Consider the following 20510-nt stretch of genomic DNA (forward strand, 5'->3'; position numbering starts at 1 on the left):
GTAAAAAAAAAAAAAAAAAGAAAAACGAACCATAACTAATTTAAAATGTAGAAAAACTAGGGCATAACTGAACGGAGAAAACTAGGTCACAAGAGGCAGAATATCATAAACATTACCTTCTGGTCTCCATAGAAGCTACATCCCTCCCTCAATGCAACAAGCTCCTCCCACGGATGTTTTCTATTGGATAAACTCCCTGTCAGTTTCAAAATTCTCTTTTTTCATTTGCTCTCCTTCTCCCGTCACCTTATTTCGATTCCATACGCGGCAAACATTGTAGGCCTCGATATACTTCACGCAAACACTTCGAAACGACACTGTTTATGGCCATTGAGAACTTTATTTTTAAGCAAGTGTTTGTTTTGTTATTTATTATTGAGTTTCGTCGTCTAAAAGGAAAGCAGGAACAATCCCTCACTCTTGTCTCCAAGGCAGCAAGCAGCAAACTGAAAGCACAGCAAGTGTGTTGTTAAAACGAGCAGTGCGGTGGGTGAGTCGCGCTCATTATAATCATGATGTATTAGTTTATTATGCGATATATATGAGCAAAGCTTTCTCACTCGTCTCGAAAACAATAAGGTGGTTGTTTAGAATCGTATATATGACTGTCCACTTTCATTTGAAGCTCATCGGGGATGTGGCTGATGCACGGCCGGAGGAGCAGCCCGAGGGGCGACAGTGTTTGTGTTGCTGATGGTGATGGCAGTATCAGCAGTTTGATGAAGAGTGACTCGTTCTGCATGAACCAGTCCTTCCCCTCCGCACGAAACTGCACTCTCACCCGCATGGACGCATCAGGTGGGCCAGGCCGCTTCCACACCTGTGCCACAATGTGTGGACACGAAAAAGATACTGATATTAGAAAATAATAACAATAAACTTTACCAAAATTACAACAATACAGTATACAGCAGTAGTTGGTGACAATAAAATGTTACCACAAAGAAGGTCTTTTAAGAGAAACATTTAAAATATGATTTGAGTGGTAGCTAAAGAGATTCTCTTCTAAAATAGTTTGCCTGATTGGCTTACTTTTGTTCACCCTCGTATTGTTCCAAAACTGTAAGCCTTTATTCAGTGGAACACAAAAAGATGTTTGTCAGAATGACTCAGTCACCATTCACTTTCACTGTGTGGGGGAAAAAAATGCACTACTGTTCAAAATTTGGGTTGGTAAGATTTTTTTTAATGTTTTTGAAAGAAATCTCTTATGCTCACTTATGCTGCATTTATTTGATGAAATATAGAGTAAAAAACTGTAATATTTTGAAATGTTATTGCAATTTAAAATGGCTATTTTCTATTTTAATATATTTGTAATGTATTCCTGTGATGGCAAAGCTGAATTTTCAGCAGCCACCATTACTCCATTCGTTAGTGTCACATGACCCTTCAGAAATCATTCTAATATGCTGATTTGCTGCTCAAGAAACATTTTTTATTATCAATGATGAATAGAGAGTTGAATAGAGAAATAGATGAATAGAGAAAACAACAAAAAAAAAAAACAGTACTTTTGGAAATAGAAATCTTCTGTGATATTATAAATGTCTTTACTATCACTTAACTATCAAATTAAAAGATTAGTTCACTTTGAAATGAAAATTAGCCCAAGCTTTACTCACCCTCAAGCCATCCTAGGTGTATATGACTTTCTTCTTTCTGATGAACATAATCGCAGAAATATTAATAAATATCCTGACGCATCTGAGCTTTATAATGGCAGTGATAGGGATCAATGAGTATGAGCTGAAGAAAGTGCTTCCACCCACATCCATCCATCATAAACGTACACCACACGGCTCTGGGGGGTTAATAAAAGCCTTCTGAAGCGAAGCGTTTGTGTAAAAAAAAATAAAAAAATTAAAATGTTATATATATAAAATATATGCAGTGGTGTTCTGAAATGAGGCACTTTTTTTTTTTTTTTTTTTTTTTTTTTTTTATGAATCAAATGTAAATTCATGTGCATTACTCTTAACATTGACACATCTTCCTTGTTAAATGAACATTACTTTACATTACATCAAAAAAGAAACAAAGAAACCAAATACAATTCTATTTTGTAATTTTACATTAACAATGTATTGTAATAAATGTCCTATTTATCAAAACCAAGTCAATCTCATCAAGTTAGTGTTTTAAGCATTTCTACATTCATTCCAAAATAATAACTAAAGGCTGTAACAATTTAAACATATTTTATTTGTGTATTGATGTTTTTCTTTTTAATAGTCAACTTAGGATCATCAGTCATGCTCCGTAAACACCATCTGTCACAGACACGAAGATGTATTTTTAATTTCATCAAGCTCATTGCACTAAAATCCCCCGCAGTCATCATGTTTTCAGTCCATTTCAAGTTTGATTTTGACGTGACAAAGCAGTGATATCTAACTGGGTGATCTGTTTACTTACTTTTCAATTAGTCTTACTTCCCATTGACGCCATCATTTGTTCATTCAAACTGATGTTCGGAACGTGCACGTAAACAAGAGGTGGGATTTATCACACAAACCAATCATATCCAGTCATAACCAATTACATCCAATCATAGCGCGATGGAGACATTGCCTCCTCTCACATGAGTTTCCCCCATTCATTCTCAATTACCTCCCACAAAACCCACGCTATAGGGGTCTAATGATTTTCTATGAGTGGAAAGGGTGGCATGACTCCTGCAGTAACTTTACCTGTGGGTGTCGCTGTTGGGCTGTGTTCCTTTAGAAATACGAGATGACTTGCACTCTTTTTAATGTCATAATTTGTAATATTTGTGTTGTTTTATATGTAATATGGATTCATTTCTCATCCTATATATATATATATATATATGTATATATATATATATATATATATATGTATATATATATATATGTGTATATATATATATGTGTATATATATATATGTGTATATATATGTGTATATATATATATATATATATATATATGTGTATATATATATATATATATATATATATGTATATAATTAATTATAATAATATAATCATCATCATCATCTAGCTTCCGCGTAAGCAGCCTTCCATATTCAACGTACGCAGAAAGTGTAAAACTCTTGCAGTTCACAAAGCTTACGCTACGTCCTATGCCTTCCCTATTCAACTTACGGAAAAAGTGTAACTGACGTGACGCCAGTTTACACTTTCTTCATAACTTCGATACAGAAGGCGGTCTGGTGGAAGCTACATATTTTACTTCATAACTTGTTTAAATATAGATATTTTTTTTTTACACAATTGCTTCGCTTCAGAAGGCCTTTTGGAGCACATATTTATGATGGATGGATGTGGATTGAAGCACTTTGTTCAGCTCATACTTATTGAACACTATCACTGCCATTATAAAGCTCGGATGCATCAGGATATTAATATTTCTGCGATTATGTTCATCAGAAAGAAGAAAGTCATATACACCTAGGATGGCTTGAGGGTGAGTAAAGCTTGGGCTAATTTTCATTTCAAAGTGAACTAATCCTTTAATGCATCCTTGCTGTCAGAATAAAAGTATTAATTTCTTAATAAAAAACCTAACCCAAACGTTTGACTGGTAGTGCATGTAATTAAAATGAATTGTGACTGAAGCTGTCATTCTGCCAAACACCTTCCTTTGTGTTCCACAGACTAAATAAATTCAAAAGGGTTTGGAAAGGTGAGTAAATAATGGCAGAATATTCATTTTTACCTGTTGTTTCTTTTCCAAAAGGTGATTCTCATGTTGGTTCATCAGTGGCGACGAGGAATCTTCAGATTTCTGATCTGCATTGCTTTCAACCTGTGCCTCCATCATCAAATCAAGGGTCTCCTGTGTTGGAGAACTCTCTGCTTAGACAGCTCATCTGTATCGCTCCAGAGAAGAGAGGCACAGCTCTCACCATCAACCCTAATAAAGCTGTGCTATCCATTAACTGCACCACATCACAGGTATCAGACGATTGTGCTCGTCAAAGCTCTTTTTCTGATTAAAGATTTATTCATAAAAGGACTACATTATGAAGGATTTCAATGATTTATTATTATTATTATTTTTTTTTTTTTACTTTTTTTTTTTTTTTTTTTCTCTCTTTTTTGCAAGGTTTTGGATGCAAATGAACATGCTTGTAAGCTGTTTGAGTGTGCATACAGTGATTTGATTGGCCGGAAGTTGACCTCTCTACTAAGAGCCAATCAGACGCTAGAGGAAGCCCTGAAGGAGGAGACTCTGAATTCTGATGGGAACCTAGTTGCTATTTCTGCAAAAGTGGTATACACTGCATTTAATTAAACAACAATTCTCTTAGCTGTCGCTAAACTTATATGAGTCATGAATATTTAATTTCTTCCATGCTGTTTTGTCTTCAGCCGCTTTTCCGCTGTCGGGCGAACGGTTATAAGAATAAGGAATGGTTCCAATTACATTTCTACTTGAGCCTGGTATGGCACGGCAGGATTACAAACTATTTTTGGGACCGAAATTCTCAGCACAGTTGTGCTGAACCGTCCTGGTAGAATGCGTGTAGTGACGCAACTCAGGATTGGTCACTTGTCTGTTGCCTGGCTGCCAGTTTCTTTGTAGCTGGCTTAAGTGTGCTATTTGAGCGATGTAAACAACAAATTAATAATAAAATTTAGAGAAATATCTGATCATCCTCCATAATGTGGTCGCTATTGTCTGTAAACTCTTGCGTGAGCAAGGCAAAGACTGACGCTTTTGTATCACATTACTAAGAGTTCCTTTATCAGCCCCACAGTGGAAAATGAAACCATATTCTTACCGGCTGCTCCGTATCACGGAATGGAATGGTTAAACAAAGAGAACATTTTAGTCCAAAGGTGGAAAAGTGGCTTTTGGCTCTGATCTCTGCTTTCCTATGCTGGATGTGAGCATCACTAATTAAAGCACGGCTCTGGCTCATTCTCTCCACAGGTGACTGCAGTGAGTTTGACAGGAACTGAGTTTCCTGTGTCTGTGTGGCTTCAGTTACCAGAGCAGCAGCAGATCTTAGAGCTCCTGCTGGAGCGAGTGGAGAGAATCACGGCACACGTGACTTTCACTCAAAATGTGAGACTCATTCCCTTGTACACTGAAAGGTTTATGAATTAAGTTAACCCTCCTGTTATGTGTAAATTTCAGCAATGTTTTTGTGTGGGGTCAGAATGCCTCCAAACATCACAGATTGGGTAAAAATGTGTATAGGCATTTTGAAAACTCTGTAACACAAGATGTGCATGTTTATGAATTCTTCTAATAAATACAATTAGCATATTTTTCAGAGATGTCAAAGTTGCTTTGGTGGCAATTTGACCCCAGACATTACAGGAGGGTTACGCATTTGTAAGCATAATGTTGATTATTAGTATTATTTTAATACTAATAGCTTTAAATGACGACATGCCATCAATATCAACAGAATTTAACTAAAACATACACTACCATTCAAAGTTAGGGGTCAGTAAGTGACAAAAGCAAATGGAATCCATTATAGTCAGTGATGCTGTCTACACTGGATGCGGCATGGTGCGACACTACAAATTCCTGACAGTAAACTGATGCCCCATTCTATTTCTGACGTACTTCAAGTGCTTGCACTACTTCTGACACGAAGAACAAATGGATTTGCAATGGTCACTTTGTCGCGTCCAGTGTAGACACGGTTATATTGATACAAAAAAAATCTAAATCCAATAAATGCTGTTCTTTTGAACTTTCTGTTAATCAAAAAGTCCATTTACACTAGTGCGTTTTTGTTTTAAAACAGCGTTTTAAAATGAAAACGATCCTCGTCTACACTGGTGTTTCCACAGCGTTTCAGAAATGATCTCAGTCTACGCTACACGACCGAAAACGCATGTCATGTGACCGCATACTGGGCATGCTTGTACAAGTGTAAACGATTTCTTCTGCTAAAAATGACGACAAAGCCAGCCATTGCAGTTCAATCTCCATGTTATTGTTTATACGGTCGGCAAGGATACTCAGAGCGAATGTGGGCAGCCACGCCATTGTTTCAAAAGTTTCCGTTTTGGTCTGCTTACACTGAAATGCAACTCCGGCGTTTTCAAATTAAAATGGGCTCTGCGGCCTCTTCGAAAGTCTCCGTCGAAAACGTCAGAGCAGTGTAAACAGATGTAACCGTAGCAAAAGTTATGTGTTTTAAAACAAAAACACACTAGTGTCAACGGGACCTTAGTTTTCGCAAAAATATTAAGTAGCATGACTGTTTTCAATGTTGATAAGATATGTTTCTTGAGCACCAAATCAGCATGTTAAAATGATTTCTGAAAGGTCATGTATGATATATGATATAACTTTGTCAAAGTCTGTAATTTGTCTTGCATTACAGTAAGTTCATTCACACTTACGAAAACCATACCACATAGACAAGACCTTTACAATCACATTTAAAAAATGTGACCTTTAATATGACATTAAAGGCTGGAGTAATGATGCTGAAAATTCAGCTTTGCCATCACAGAAATAAATTACATTTTAAAATTTGATAAATACTTTTGTCATCTTAAGAGACTTCTTTCAAATATATTTTAAAATTCTTACCGATCCAAAACTTTTGGGGTGGGGTAGTGGAGAGTACCGTTAAAGAAAATTGTATTGTAAAGCTGTTACTCAGTGGACCAGAAAAGTTCCAGCTCCTCCTACTGTTTCCTCAGGGTGGAATCCTCAGTTGTGACACCACTTTTGCCCATCTCTATGGTTACCACGATGCTGAGGAGATGACTGGCATGTCAATCATGTCTCTGATGCCATCTTTGCAGATCCCCTTTAACTGCAGGACAACTCCCAAGGTCATGATCATGTCTCTTAAAAAAAAATAAGACAACTGTTTCTCTAGAGTTTTTATTTTTGCAATTTCATTTGGTCATGCTAGTGACAACAAAAATAACTGTCTGAATCATCTTTATTATTGGTTCTCTCAAACCAGCATTGTGCAACAGTTATATTTGTATTATTTATGTACTATTATAGTTTTTATTAATATTTTGAATTAGCTTTTATTTATTTTTTTCATTTTAATTTGTTTAATTTTTAGTAATTTATGCTTTTTTTTTTTTTTTTAAAGATATTACTATTTAGGTTTTATTTATCAATTTTTGTAATTTTAGTGCTTCAACTTATTTCAGTTAGTTGCCAAGGCAACATTTCGAATTTGCATTTAATTTGTTTTGCATGTAATATATTTCCATTTTATTTTAGCTTTAATTCGGTTAACAAATGTTTTTAATAATTTTAGTTTGATTTTAGTTTTAATTTTAATAACAACCCTATTATAGCTTGTTTCTTTGCTTTGTATCTCAGGTGTTGCGTGTGCAGAGACTGTGTGTGAAAGCCAGGTCTGGTTTGGTGGTTCCAGCATGTGTCCGTCTGCAGGCCGCTGTGTCCTGTGGAAGATCACCGCACCAGATGAATGGATCAGCACAATCAAAACCTTGTGATGGTTCACTCCTAAGTTCTCGACAGCCCAACCGAACTCCTTCAGGTCAGTCCTCACTCGTTCACTGCAGTGCATGCAGAGTTTTTGAACTGATAGTTTTACTGTGCTGCTTCGACAGACTGAAGTCACAAACACAGTCAATCTTAAGTGTGTTGTCGAAAATTTCTTAACCGTGAATCAGATTTCTCTATATGTGGGGATTTATTTATAACCCAGGGTTGCTAGTTATAGTGCATTTCCAATATTTGATCTGACATAAAGAAAATCTACTATTGTTTCTTGTTGGTATTTGTCCAGTCTAATTAAGGAAGTTGCTGATAAATGTAATTAGATCATATATATTTTAATTACACTTTAAATTACTATTGATTTCAGTATGATCAATGCTGTGCACTCTTGTCCTGCAGGTGGTAAATCGGGTACGGGTGGTGTGCTGTCCCCCAGCGCAGGTGTGCTGTACTCCGGGTCAGTGTGTGTGTTTGCTCCTAGTAGCTGTCTACTGACGCTCCTGCCCGATGGTACCATTCACAGTCTCAACAACCCCTTCAGCTCTCTGCTGCTCGGATACAACAGCAGTCAACTGCTTGGAAAGGTACAGATGTTATGAAACATTCCCTTTTATTTACCCTGTGTTGCTAGGATTTAGTTTAAGGTTTGTAGAACCCATTTAATAAAGATATGGATAAGTTTTAGTGGGTTCAATTGGATTTATTTAAGCCAACCAGTAAGGGTTAATTGATCGTAGTTGTTGTGATTTGCTGATTAATTGCAAAGCTTAACCATTATAGAGTGAAAGTTTATCATTATCATTGTCTTTGGAACACAAATTAAGATAGTTTTGATGAAATCCACTTCAGTGTTTACGTCAGAATGGCAGCTCAGTATTGGCCAATACTGAGCCCGCGTTCAGACATAAACACTGAAGCTCTGCGACAAAAATAGAGTAGCAGTATGACAGGGGACAGATGAATTTGTTGAATAAAGTCATTATTTTTGTTTTGTTTTTGCGCACACAAAGTATTCTCGTCGCTTCATAAAATTAAGGTTGAACCACTGTAGTCACGTCGCCGGTTTTAATGATGTCTTTAGTACCTTTCTGGACCTCAAAAAGTGCAATGTCGTTGCTACCTATGTGTGGATCAGATACCCTCAGATTTCATCAAAAATATCTTAGTGTTCCAAAGATGAACAAAGGTCTTGCGGGTTTGGAGCGACATGAGGGTGAGCACTTAATTACAGAAATTTCATTTTTGGGTGAACTAACCCTTTAACTTTTAGTACTTTTTATGTGCTTTTTTATGTGCTTTTTTTTTTTTTTTTTTAAATAGTTTTATTTTCAGCTTTAGTTTACAGTTAGTAATTTTAGTCCTTCAACTTAAACTTGCCAAGGCAGCATTTCAAAATGTTCTTTTTTTTCCTTTTTTTTTAAACTAAGACTAATTTAGTCTAATTAAATTATTTTATTTCTGCTTTATTTCAATTAACACAAAAGCTATTAAATAGTTTTAGTTAATGACAACAACACTGAATCCAACCTGTAAGCGATGTATCGAAGCTAGTTTACATGCTAACAGCAGGCCTGTGCACCTGTGTAGAACGTCACATACCTGATACCAGCATTTTATGAGCGAGTTCGTGCTGCGGACCGAAGCGACCACCCTGCATCTCATCCACAAGACACATCCAGCCCCTCTGACAGCCACACAGGTACAGAGACATGATGCGCTGTAAGGATACACACATTTTGGCTTGTAATGCTGTTCTAAAATCCCCTCTCATCCTGTCTGTCTACTTCTCAGACCCCTGTAGATGTTCTGCTAGTGTTAACTGTCCCCCTGCTGATGTTCTAACCCTCTCTACTGACATGCTCTCTACTAAGGAAGATCAACAGGAGACGTGTAGTGAGTTCTTACTGCTATTGCTCAACACACACATTTGTATTATATGATATTAATTAGGGATGTATCGGCCGATTTTTGCTCAATTTACAACCATCGGCATATCGGCTGTAGCAGGAAAAAGGCCGATATAACAAACTGATGGTTTATTGATTAACTGCCTGAAGGCACTGAGCTGTATAATGACTGTTGCGTAATCCTAGCGCTGCTGTCTGCGCTTTAATGCTAATCAAAACAAAAGATCGCACACTATTCTTGACTAAATAACTTTTGTAACTTTCATAAGTGTAACGGACCCCATCCGAATGATGACCAAAATCGATTATTTTACTAACTGAATTTTTAATGGGGTTTTTTTTTTTTTTTCTGTGCTGATTTGAATGTGAGATTTTTGCTGTAACTTCAATGTTGAATGAATTATTGCTGTGTTCATTTTGTATTAACCAATGTTTTGTCTTTGGTTGGATGATATGTGCAGATCCAAACACAGTGCTTGCTGGTGACAGTGTGATGGTGCATCTAGCCATGCGTAGGAGAGCAGGTCTTGGGAAAGGAAAGAGAATCTTTACTGGGACCAACGCTAAACTGGAGAAGGAAGGCAGCGTCCCATCAACCATGACCTCACCTGCTGTCACCTCCACACCACTGAATGGGTTAGATACTCCACTAAATCCAACTATTTAGTTTTTTTTTTAGATGTGCACAGTTTATTATCTCAAAGCCTGTCAGAAATATAGGTCATATTGTACCTGACAATAAGAAAGAAAAAGTACTTTGCATAAAGGAAATTAAACCTGTTATTACTATTATTTCATTTTTGCCGATTCTTAAAGCTCATCATATTGTATTTTTAATATTTTATTGTTTTAATGTTATGGCAGCATTTGTTGCTTGTAATTTTTGCGATTTAATTAAAAAATAATTTCAAAGATTTTTCTTTATGTAGTGCACCTTTGTTGTCTTAATTATGAAAATTTCACTTTGTTTATAAAACAAAACAAAAAACTTTTTCTAATTTTCCTAATTGGTCTCCAAAAATAGGCTTCATTTTCTTTCTTAAAAATCTATTATATTTTGATTTTGTGATGAAATGACATGGATGTGTCTTTGTGGGATTCCCGCTTAACCCCAAAAATATGTATTGTCTTTCTGTTCATGACAAAATTAAGCACACTATAGATCAGAATAAAAGACAATAGATGATTAATGCAGATTTCCATGATTTGACATCGTTCTCTCTGTTTATCTCAGGTTGGATGACACTACAGAGCTTTGTGAGCAGATTGTGGATGTGACCACTCAAGTGTCTGAGTCTGACTCTGCCAACTCTACCACCGCTCTGCTACAGACCTTTGCTCTGGTGGAGTCCCTGGAGGTCCACAAGACCTGCCTCTCTGCTCCAGTCTCTGCTCAGTGTGGCCCATCAGAGCAGCTCGTTGCTGGGCGAGATGCCTCCAAGGCCTCAAACTCAGACTGTAAAGAAGCTCCAGTAAAGTCCTGTGACTCTGTACCACATCCTGAACCTCATGCGCAGGCCTGCCGGTGTTCAGAACAGGCCCAGCTTCTAGACTCAAGCTTTGAGGTGATTTCCCTAGGTAGTGGGTCATCATCTGGGTTCTGTGAGCGGCTTGTGGGTGGTTCTGGGCCTGAAAAGATAGATGAGTCTCAGCAGGGTTGTCAGCTAGTGGAATCTGGCAGCACCTTTCTGGATTTGAACTCTAACGGAGATGTCATTGTACATGCCATGTCAGAGATGGACCTGAACGACAGCATTGAGATCCCAAACGCGCCTGCAGATCTTAACCATTCACTTACCTCATGTGATACCGCTGAACTCCTGCGTACTCCTTCACCCTTTATTGTAGAATCAGACCCTGAAACAGAAGCTCAAATCTGCCAAGAGCAAGAAGCAACACGAGGAACTGCGCCATCACCGAAAGAGCAAGAAAGGCAAACAAGTCCTCAGAAGACTGTAGAGCAACTGCCAAAAAATCATCTAAACAGAGTTCTGGAACAATGGAATTCCTTTTCGGAACATGCTGTTTGCCGTGTTCTGGATCTCCGGAGGGGTGGAATGCTGTTGCCAGGCGACACTCCTGCCACCTCCACTCCTAAGAAAGTCAAGGTGAACTCTTCTATTCCAGAGGGCAGGATTCATGTGACCTGCTACAACAGAGACGGAACACCAATAGGTATGTCAGCTGTGTCCCTCTAGCTCACCTGTTTTAATTATACTAGGGAGGCACAATGACCATATTGTGTAGAACTGAGATTTAAAAAAAAAAAAAAAAAACTTGCCATTAGTCTGATTAGGCCAATATTAGAAGCAGATATCAATTATGCTGCATTGAGTGGCCAAAAATGTATAATGATTGTTAAACTGTCATACCGCGATCATACTTTGATGTTTCGTACCACTCTTTTTTTCTTTTCATACTGTAATTTTGAGTAGCGAATTACTGCCGTCTTGCAAATTGAAATGCTTCAGGGGTGTTTCCTCCGAGGAGGCAAGGGAGGCAGTGCTTCCTCAAAAAAAAAAAAAAAAAAAAAAAGATGAGAAATGAATCCATATTACTTAGAAAACAACACAAATATTACAAATTATGACATTTAAAAAGAGCGCAAGGCACTCGTATTTCTAAAGGAACCCTGCCCAACAGCGACACCCGCAGGTAACGTTACAGCAGGAGTCATGCCTCCCTTTCCACTCATAGAAAATCATTAGACCCCTATAGCGTGGGTTTTGTGGGAGGTCATTGAGAATGAATGGGGGATAGTCACGTGAGAGGAGGCAATGTCTCCATCGCGCTATGATTGGATGTAATTGGTTATGATTGGATATGATTGGTTTGTGCGATAAATCCCGCCTCTTGTTTACGTGCACGTTCCGCACATCAGTTTGAATGAACAAATGATGGCGTCAATGGGACTAATTGAAAATTAAGTAAACAGATCACCCAGTTAGATATCACTGCTTTATGTCACGTCAAAATCAAACTTGAAATGGACTAAAAACACGATGACTGCGGGGGTTTTTAGTGCAATCAGCTTGGTGAAATTAAAAGTACATCTTTGTGTCTGTGACAGACGGTGTTTACGGAGAATGACTGATGATCCAAAATAGCCTAAGTTGACTATTATAAAGAAAAACATCAATACACAAATAAAATATATTTTTTTAAATTTATAAAACAGAACTTGTACTCTAAAATTGCTATGAAATGAAAGCCATATGTCTAACCAAGTTGTGTTCCAAATTTGAAGATGATATCTCAAATTGAAGTTCCTATGAGATTTTGTTTAGGCGTAATACCAAAAGTAGCCACAGGGTGACACTCAGATTCCGTAGAATTTTTTTTTTTTTTTTTTTTTTTTTTTTCCTGTCACAAATAAATAAATTTGTCACAGTATCACTTCTATCACAAAACAGCCACCAAATATGGAACCTTGAGTTTCAGACCTTTCCAATGATATGTGTTTTGTCAAGATTAGAAAAATTGATTATAAAAGTTCAAATAAATTTTGTAATATAAAACATGACACCGCCCGCTAAAAGGTTTTAAAGTACCATTTCCATGTCTAATTACAAAACAGTTTTCACAGGACGAATTTTGATGTTTTTAAGCTTTCGAATGATACCTAATATATGATTATTGCTAAAATATGTGATAGGAAAAAAGCCAATAAAAAAGAGTGCCAAGACCAAGGGGTTAAAACAATGAATTAAATGACAATTAAGTGGTTAAAATAGAGGAAATAGAGAATATTTTGAAAAATGCTGGGAACCAAACAACATTGTAGCCCATTGACTTCCATTCTATGCAAAATGTCATCTTTTATGTTCCACAGAAGTAAGTCGTACAGTTTTGCAACAACATGAGGGTGATTAAATGATAACTGTATGTTCATTTTTTTTGGATGAACTGTCCCTTTAAGGTAATCCACAAATGAGATAATAAAATAATTTAAACTCAAATCCACATTTCTTATCCATTTATTTATTTGGCAAGTAGTCATGTAATAAGCAGGATATTGTTGTCATTATCGCAAAATAAATCCCTTCAGGGTGATTCAAGACCCTTGCCTGGGTTTATTCTGTGATAATGACTGTGCGTTATCTCTTTCTGTACTTCATTTTTCCATTTCAGGCTGTGTACACTTTCTGTATGCTATGTCACGAAAGCACCATCCATTTTTTCTACTGTACATTTATGATGTTTCATTGCATGAGTACAACTGATAAAGTGGTCATTTTCACCATCTCTTTCTCACTCTGTGTAGAGGTGCAGTGTGATGTGCGATGGGTGTCCCTGTCCAGCGGCAGCTCTCTGGTCTGTCTATGGCTGAGTGGGAGTCATCTCTTGCTCCACCACCAGGAGGCGCTACAGAGCACAATGTCTCCCACAGTGAGGACAGGAGCCCCAGAACAGGAGGCCTTTGCCTGCAGCCTTGCTGAGGTGATCTGCATGAGTACTTAAGAAATAAGCATTTTAAAGCCTGTCTTTAAGATAAAGAAACTACTTTTTTTCATTTAGGCAATTCGTTCAGATCCTCTGCGCTCTTCTGTGGACCTGGAGCAGTCCGGAGCGTGTGAGGGTCAGTTTGAGGAAGACTACCGCCCACTGCGCTCTATTGGAAAGGGAGCCTTTGGCTTTGTCTGGCTTGCTTCAAGACGGATAGATGGACAGGAAGTCAGTGACACTCTTTTTGCACTCACTGTTGTTCATACACTCATATTCATCCGGTTGAGAGATGATAACCTGATAATGTTGACGTCAGTTGTTCAAACCTTAAACAGGGTTCTTAAAAGAGGATGTTTACACACTGAGTCATTGTCATTGCTGTAGCGTCCATCCAGTCTTTTATGGACAATTATATGAGCTGGTGAAGAGATGTTGAGTTTATTATCTCTCACTTTAATTTCAGGTGGTTGTGAAGTTCATTAGGAAAAGTGCGGTGGTGAGTGAATGCTGGGTGGATGATCCTGATCTGGGCCGGGTCACTCAAGAAGTGGCCATACTGGCTCGTTTGCAACATCCCAATATCGTGAAGGTACACTCAGAGACTTGTTTGACTATATATTAAATATTTAGAATATTCTTTTGCCAAAATGAATTAAATAAATTGGCCATTAAAGTGTCACGAAACCCCGTTTTAGCCTGATTTCACACTTTGAGAAGGACTCAAAAAAATGGACGAGTAAAGCTCTGCAAAAAAGTGCAAAGGGAGAAAACAACCAATAAAACAGACATGCAGCACACTCTTTATTAAAATATGAGCGGAGAAAAAAAAAACGAAGAGTTGGAGGAATAAAGAATAATTGGTAACACTTTACAATAAGGTTCATTAGTTAACATGAACTAATAATGAACTGCACTTTTACAGCATTTATTCATCTTTGTTAATGTTAATTTCAACATTTACTAATACATTAAAATCTTGTTAACATTAGTTAATGCACTGTGAACTAACATGAACAATGAACAGCTGTATTTTCATTAACTAACGTTAACAAAGATTAATAAATACAGTAACAAATGTATTGCTCATGGCTAGTTCATGTTAGTTAATACATTAACTAATGTTTAACTAATGAACCTTATTGTATCGTGGTCTACATCATCTACATTATTGGAAAATGCAAAAAAAAACTTTTGCGCTACTGTACTGAGGAAACATACACTACGCGAACACGTGATGCGATCTCATGCGTAATAGTGCAGTGATTGGATTAAATGAGTCTATTCTCATGAATAATACAAAGAAACTGATGGCGTAAAATCATATTCTCCAGCCACGGCAGCCAATCACCACTCCGAATTAACTCCTATACCTCACTTTTTGTGACATTTGCAACTTTGCTTTTTAAACCAGAAAAACAAAATGGCTAAAAAAAAAATCTTTCCCTTTAATAATAAACATAATGGGCCTCATTTATCAATGTATCATAGAAACGAGCGCAGATCTAAGCACAGAAATCATCTTACGATAGGGTACACGTGTGATTTATCAAACATTCGTATGCTGGCAATCCTATCGTATGAATGATCATACGTTGATAAATGTGGCGGCTGAAAACAATCGTCATTTAAATATCACACCCCTAAAAATTCACGGTTTGGAAGCCTTGCTCCTAGAGTTTACGACACAGAGAAACGTAACTCAGCCAAGAAGGGAAGTAATCTCATGAAAGACATATTTATTTTACACCAAAGCACCCATTAACCTCGTAATTTCAAACAATTACATTAATTTGTAAATATGTATATTTAATACCGATAAATAAAACAAAACATTCATAGGCCTATTGTAATTCCCTCCACAACAAATCCTTTAAGTTTAATGGTATTCAGAACAGAACAAGAATGGAAAAAAGTTATATATTAAACTATAAAATAAAACATAAATTAGATGGTCATAGTGGCATTCATTATAAACAAAAGTCAAGCCAAAGTGGTTTTTTTTTTTTTTTTTTTTTTTTTTTTTTTTTTTTAAGGCTCCAGTGAAACTGATGGGCTCACCTCTCTCATTTGGCAAGAATCCAAATATCGTTCTATATTTGCATGTAACATTTTGGTTGCTAAATTGTTATTCATTATGAAAACAAGGCTTTGTACTTCACTAGTGTTCCAGTATGCTTGTAAATCAGCATCCTCCTTCACATGCGCAAAAATGTGTGTGGTTGGGCATTTAATTTAACCATTTAACCATTTAAATTTGAGCAGTGTAACTTATGTTTGGTTGACTGCATTTTAGTTTGATGAATAGCTAAAATGTCAAGTCAGAAACGCTAGAACTGATGTGTGTGCACGACGCGCCTGCACGATCACTTGGATTGAATAAAATAAAGATATATTAGTGTCAAAAACGAGCATCGCAGTTTTTTTTTTTTTTTCTTTCTTTTGTTAATCTGTTAATTTAATGAAATATGAATTAAATATATTGTGTAATGTTAGTCCTATTTATTTTATTACTTTTATATAGCCTACTTAATTTTATTGTTTTTCTCGGTTCACAGAAGTGTTACAGGTGCGTGATGTGACGATGTGTGAATCCTCATGTTCTTTTGCTGCTATTTGCACATGTAAAGCTAAACCCCTGAAAATAAATATTGTATGGTATTTTTAATGGGTCACAAACACCCATCTATTCTAATTTAATTTTAATATGACATTCTAATCTTAACGGTTTATGATCGCCTAATAAGCTTCGGTTGTTTGTCAGGAAAATAATCTAAATGATCAAAATGCTCTCATTACAGTTCTCCAGCAGATTTACTATGCTGCACGCAAGCTCACTCTACCTCAAAGACTTGCGTATACGAGCTGAGACCTGACGTGAGATTTGATCGTAGTCACCGTTCATGTCCATATTGATAAATGCCAAGTTTTGCGTGAAAACTGTCGTACGCACCGTTTTCTGTTGTATGTTCGTTTCATAAATGAGGCCCAGTGAGTGCTATTGTTGTTTACATTGATGTGCAACCTGCACATATCTGTTAACATCTCAAAAAATGTTTTTGCATTTCATGACCTTTTCAGTTTCCTAAACACCACAGCAGACTAGTTTTGTCCTCACTTTTTGCATCAAAACTCGATTCACTTATGCAAATCAGTTCTTTTGAACCATTCCATTCAATGAATCTGTTCAGAACGCATGCTTTAAAATGTTTTGGATAAAATTTATGTAGATAAATATTGTTTGTGTATTGGTGCATAAAATTATATAAATCTTCTGTGGTTTCATTGTGATGAAAGTATGTTTTACTGTACTCATCTCATTTGTGAAAATACGATTTAGGTTTTTTTTTTTTTTTTTTTTTTTAAGGACTTTGTTGTTTTTGTTGTTGTTTCTACACAGATGCATTATAAATTGACATTTATAATGTTACAAAAGATTTCTGTTTTACATAAATGAACATTCAATTCATCAAAGAATCCTGAAAAAATGCTATAGTTATTATAGTTCACTGTGGTTGATGTTTAGTGTCCTAAATTTTTGCTGCAGGTGTTGGAGGTGTTTGAGAATGAGGGATTCTTTCAAATGGTCATGGAGAAACATGGGGACGGACTAGACCTGTTTGAGTTTATCGACATGCAGCCTAGACTGGACGAGCCTCTAGCCAGCTACATCTTCAGACAGGTGAGAAACAGGCTATGAGAAGATGTGTTGGTAGCCAGTAGTCCTCTAATATTCTGATGTGAGCTCTAGAGTAAATTTTTTTTTTTTTTTTTTTTTTTTTTTTGATTTTTTTCTTTCACTTTTTCCCTGATATAACTGTATGTGTCTGTACGCAGTTGGTAGCCGCGGTGAGTTACCTGCGGGGCAAAAGAGTGCTTCACAGGGACATTAAGGATGAAAATATCATCATAAACTCGAACTTTCATATCCGGCTGATCGACTTTGGCTCAGCTGCCCTGCTGGAACCTGGAAAGCTTTTCTACGTCTTCTGTGGCACTCTGGAGTACTGCTCACCAGAGGTGCTTCAGGGAAACCCGTACGTACTGAAACATCACACAGCCCGTCTCAGTTCCACCTGTGTCTTAGCTTGATAAGGACAGAATATAGGATAGGATCAGGTGGTTAAGGGTGTGGGAAGGGAAACATAAGGGTTGTGTATTCATGTCTATAAAAAAGCAACACATTAACTTCACAGCATGACTGAGATCACCACAATATGGAAGCTTGTTTAGCCACGGAATAAAACATTTTATAGCAAGATAATTGACATTTGACTTTTTTTTTTTTTTTTTTTTCTTCTCAGAATTGCAATTGCGAGAAATAAAGTCAGAATTGTAAGATATAAACTAGCAATTCTGACTTTTCTCCCAATTGCGAATTATATATCGCAATTCTGACTTTTTTCTTGCAATTCTGACTTTCTCGCAATTGCAAGTTTATCTCACAATTGACTGTTTTAAAAATAGTCAAATATCTTGAAATTCTGACTTTTTCTTACAATTGCGAATTTTTACCTCACAAAACTTAGAAAAGAATAAAAACTCGCAATTGCCAGTCATAAAGTCCAAGTCTGAGGAAAAGGACGTTTTTTGCTCAGAATTGCGAGTTTATATCTCGCTATTCTGAGTTTATATCTCGCTATTCTGAGTTTATATCTCGCTATTCTGAGTTTATATCTCGCTATTCTGAGTTTATAACTCGCAATTGTGAGTTTATGTCATGCAATTGCAAGGGGGAAAAAAAGTCAGGAATGTGAGATACAAAGTCACAATTACCTTTTTTATTTTTTATTCAGTGCCGGAAACAAGCTTCCATACCACGATTCCCTTAAATTGAACATGAACTCAAAATTGATCCCATATACTTTTAATGCTGTCATTGTGCGTGATTCATCAAAGCAAGTCTTCCCTCAGTAAAAATATAGTAACTTTAAATTATTTAATTTTTTTTTTTCATTCAGGTTTCCTGTTTGGCTATTGAAATAGGTTTGAATAGTCTGTTTAACTTGGAAATATGCAACATCACAAGTAAAATAAGGTTATGAAATTCAATTTCATGTTGATTTTAAGCTTATGTAGGTAAATGTCACACAAATATAGTGCTGTAAGTGCTAACAAATAAAACTGACACCTTAAATTCTGAAGTTGCGATATTCTTATCCTTTATAACCCGGTGAAACGGCTTCTCGAACAAGAATAAATGCAGACCGGGGGGCGTGATTTTGTCTATCGGGAATTGGTTAGATGGTTGTAGTTTGCTAGTGCTATGGTCTCATGTCAGACCGCAAGGTTAAATATGAGACTGCAAGCTCTACATTTCATTGTGATGTTTTTGATGTATGTAGATACGAGGGTCCAGAGCTGGAGATGTGGTCTCTAGGAGTGCTCTTATACACCTTACTGTTCAGTGAAAACCCATTTTGCAGTGTGGAAGAAACCCTGCAGGCCCGACTCAACCCTCCATGCCAGATATCTACAGGTTTGAAGATCTGCTTCATCACAACCATAAGGATCAACTAGAGATATGCGATTTCACAAATCGTGACTTTATTACTGTACAAACTGTTGCTTTGTTCTTGTTTTAGAGTTGTATGCCCTGTTGGCTGGTCTTTTACACCCAGTGGTTGATCAGAGAACGACTCTAGAGGAGCTCTTGGACTTGCAGTGGATACAGCAACCCATTAATCTAGCAGAGTACTCGTGGGGAGAGGTCTTTCCCTCCAGCAATGGTATTGGTTTAGTTTATTTATGCTTTTGGCTACCAAAAAGATAATATTCAGCTCAAGCAAACACCATTTTACTTTAAATCCAATGCTACAGATTTCATACGATATACGATTTTATCTCAGAATCCACAGAGCACGTGGAGTCCAACACGTCATGTGTGCACCGAGCAGACATCCTCTACTTGGACCCCGAAAACAACCTGAACACGTCCGAAGACACTCCTTTAGAAGATGAAGATGAGGAGGATGAGGAGCAGAGGAGAACAATGGCAGCGCTGCAGTCTGAGCTGCTGAAATACCTCACCGATGAATGAGGAACTGTTGTGAAAGAACCACTAATGCGTTCTGGCCAACTAATTATGACATTACATCTAATGTCACCATGCACACTAATGCACAATCTCTGCAGAACTCTCTGTCCACCTGCTGTCCTTCTTGATGATACCAGTCCGTCCAAAGAGCAAAAGGAAAGTGTGACTGGGAATGGAAGCCATCTGTGTTGCTAAGAAACAGCTCTATCTCTGTGTTTGGTGAAGGATTTGGAGTGTATTCATCAAATGTGTTATGTATTTCATCTTTCATAGAGGTTTAAAACATGGTATTCTGAGATGTAGAAAGTTCTTGCTGTCTGTTGTAATGGTGTTGAGCACAAGGATTGTCCTATTAAAAGATATGGCACATGCACTAGACCTGTATGAGGGTCACCTGAGCTTTAAGACCTGTTATTAGGCCTTTAGAGTTTTAAAATATTTTTAGGTTGATTTTAACCTTTTAAATTATGAATATTTTATCTTAACTATGAATATTTTATCTTAAGAATAAATTGTTAATGGCATAATTTCAGTTTGCTTTGGCGGTCTGTAACTCTGGTATTAATTAAAATTGCTCAAGGCTTTGTAAAGCCTCTATCAAATGTTAATGTCACTGGAATTCTTGAATAAAAATGATTGCAGTTTATAATAATTTTTGTTTCGTCTTC

General features: G+C 36.8%; 1 protein-coding gene across 1 annotated transcript; it reads left to right on the top strand.

Moving 5' to 3' along the window:
• The first annotated feature begins 237 nt into the window (after nt 1–237).
• Nucleotides 238–20494, top strand: pask (PAS domain containing serine/threonine kinase). Its single transcript, XM_051914702.1, has 20 exons — nt 238–490; nt 626–798; nt 3724–3941; nt 4093–4260; nt 4924–5058; nt 6666–6800; nt 7312–7492; nt 7855–8039; nt 9043–9154; nt 9247–9348; nt 9824–9998; nt 10597–11537; nt 13627–13802; nt 13881–14036; nt 14272–14397; nt 17353–17487; nt 17643–17842; nt 19151–19284; nt 19391–19534; nt 19655–20494. The coding sequence occupies exons 2-20, from the start codon at nt 636–638 to the stop codon at nt 19843–19845; spliced, it is 3777 nt and encodes a 1258-aa protein (XP_051770662.1). The 5' UTR covers nt 238–490; nt 626–635; the 3' UTR covers nt 19846–20494.
• The last annotated feature ends 16 nt before the right edge of the window (nt 20495–20510 follow it).

This window comes from Ctenopharyngodon idella, chromosome 2 (assembly GCF_019924925.1).
Source record: "Ctenopharyngodon idella isolate HZGC_01 chromosome 2, HZGC01, whole genome shotgun sequence".
In the NCBI taxonomy this organism is placed as follows: Eukaryota; Metazoa; Chordata; class Actinopteri; order Cypriniformes; family Xenocyprididae; genus Ctenopharyngodon; species Ctenopharyngodon idella.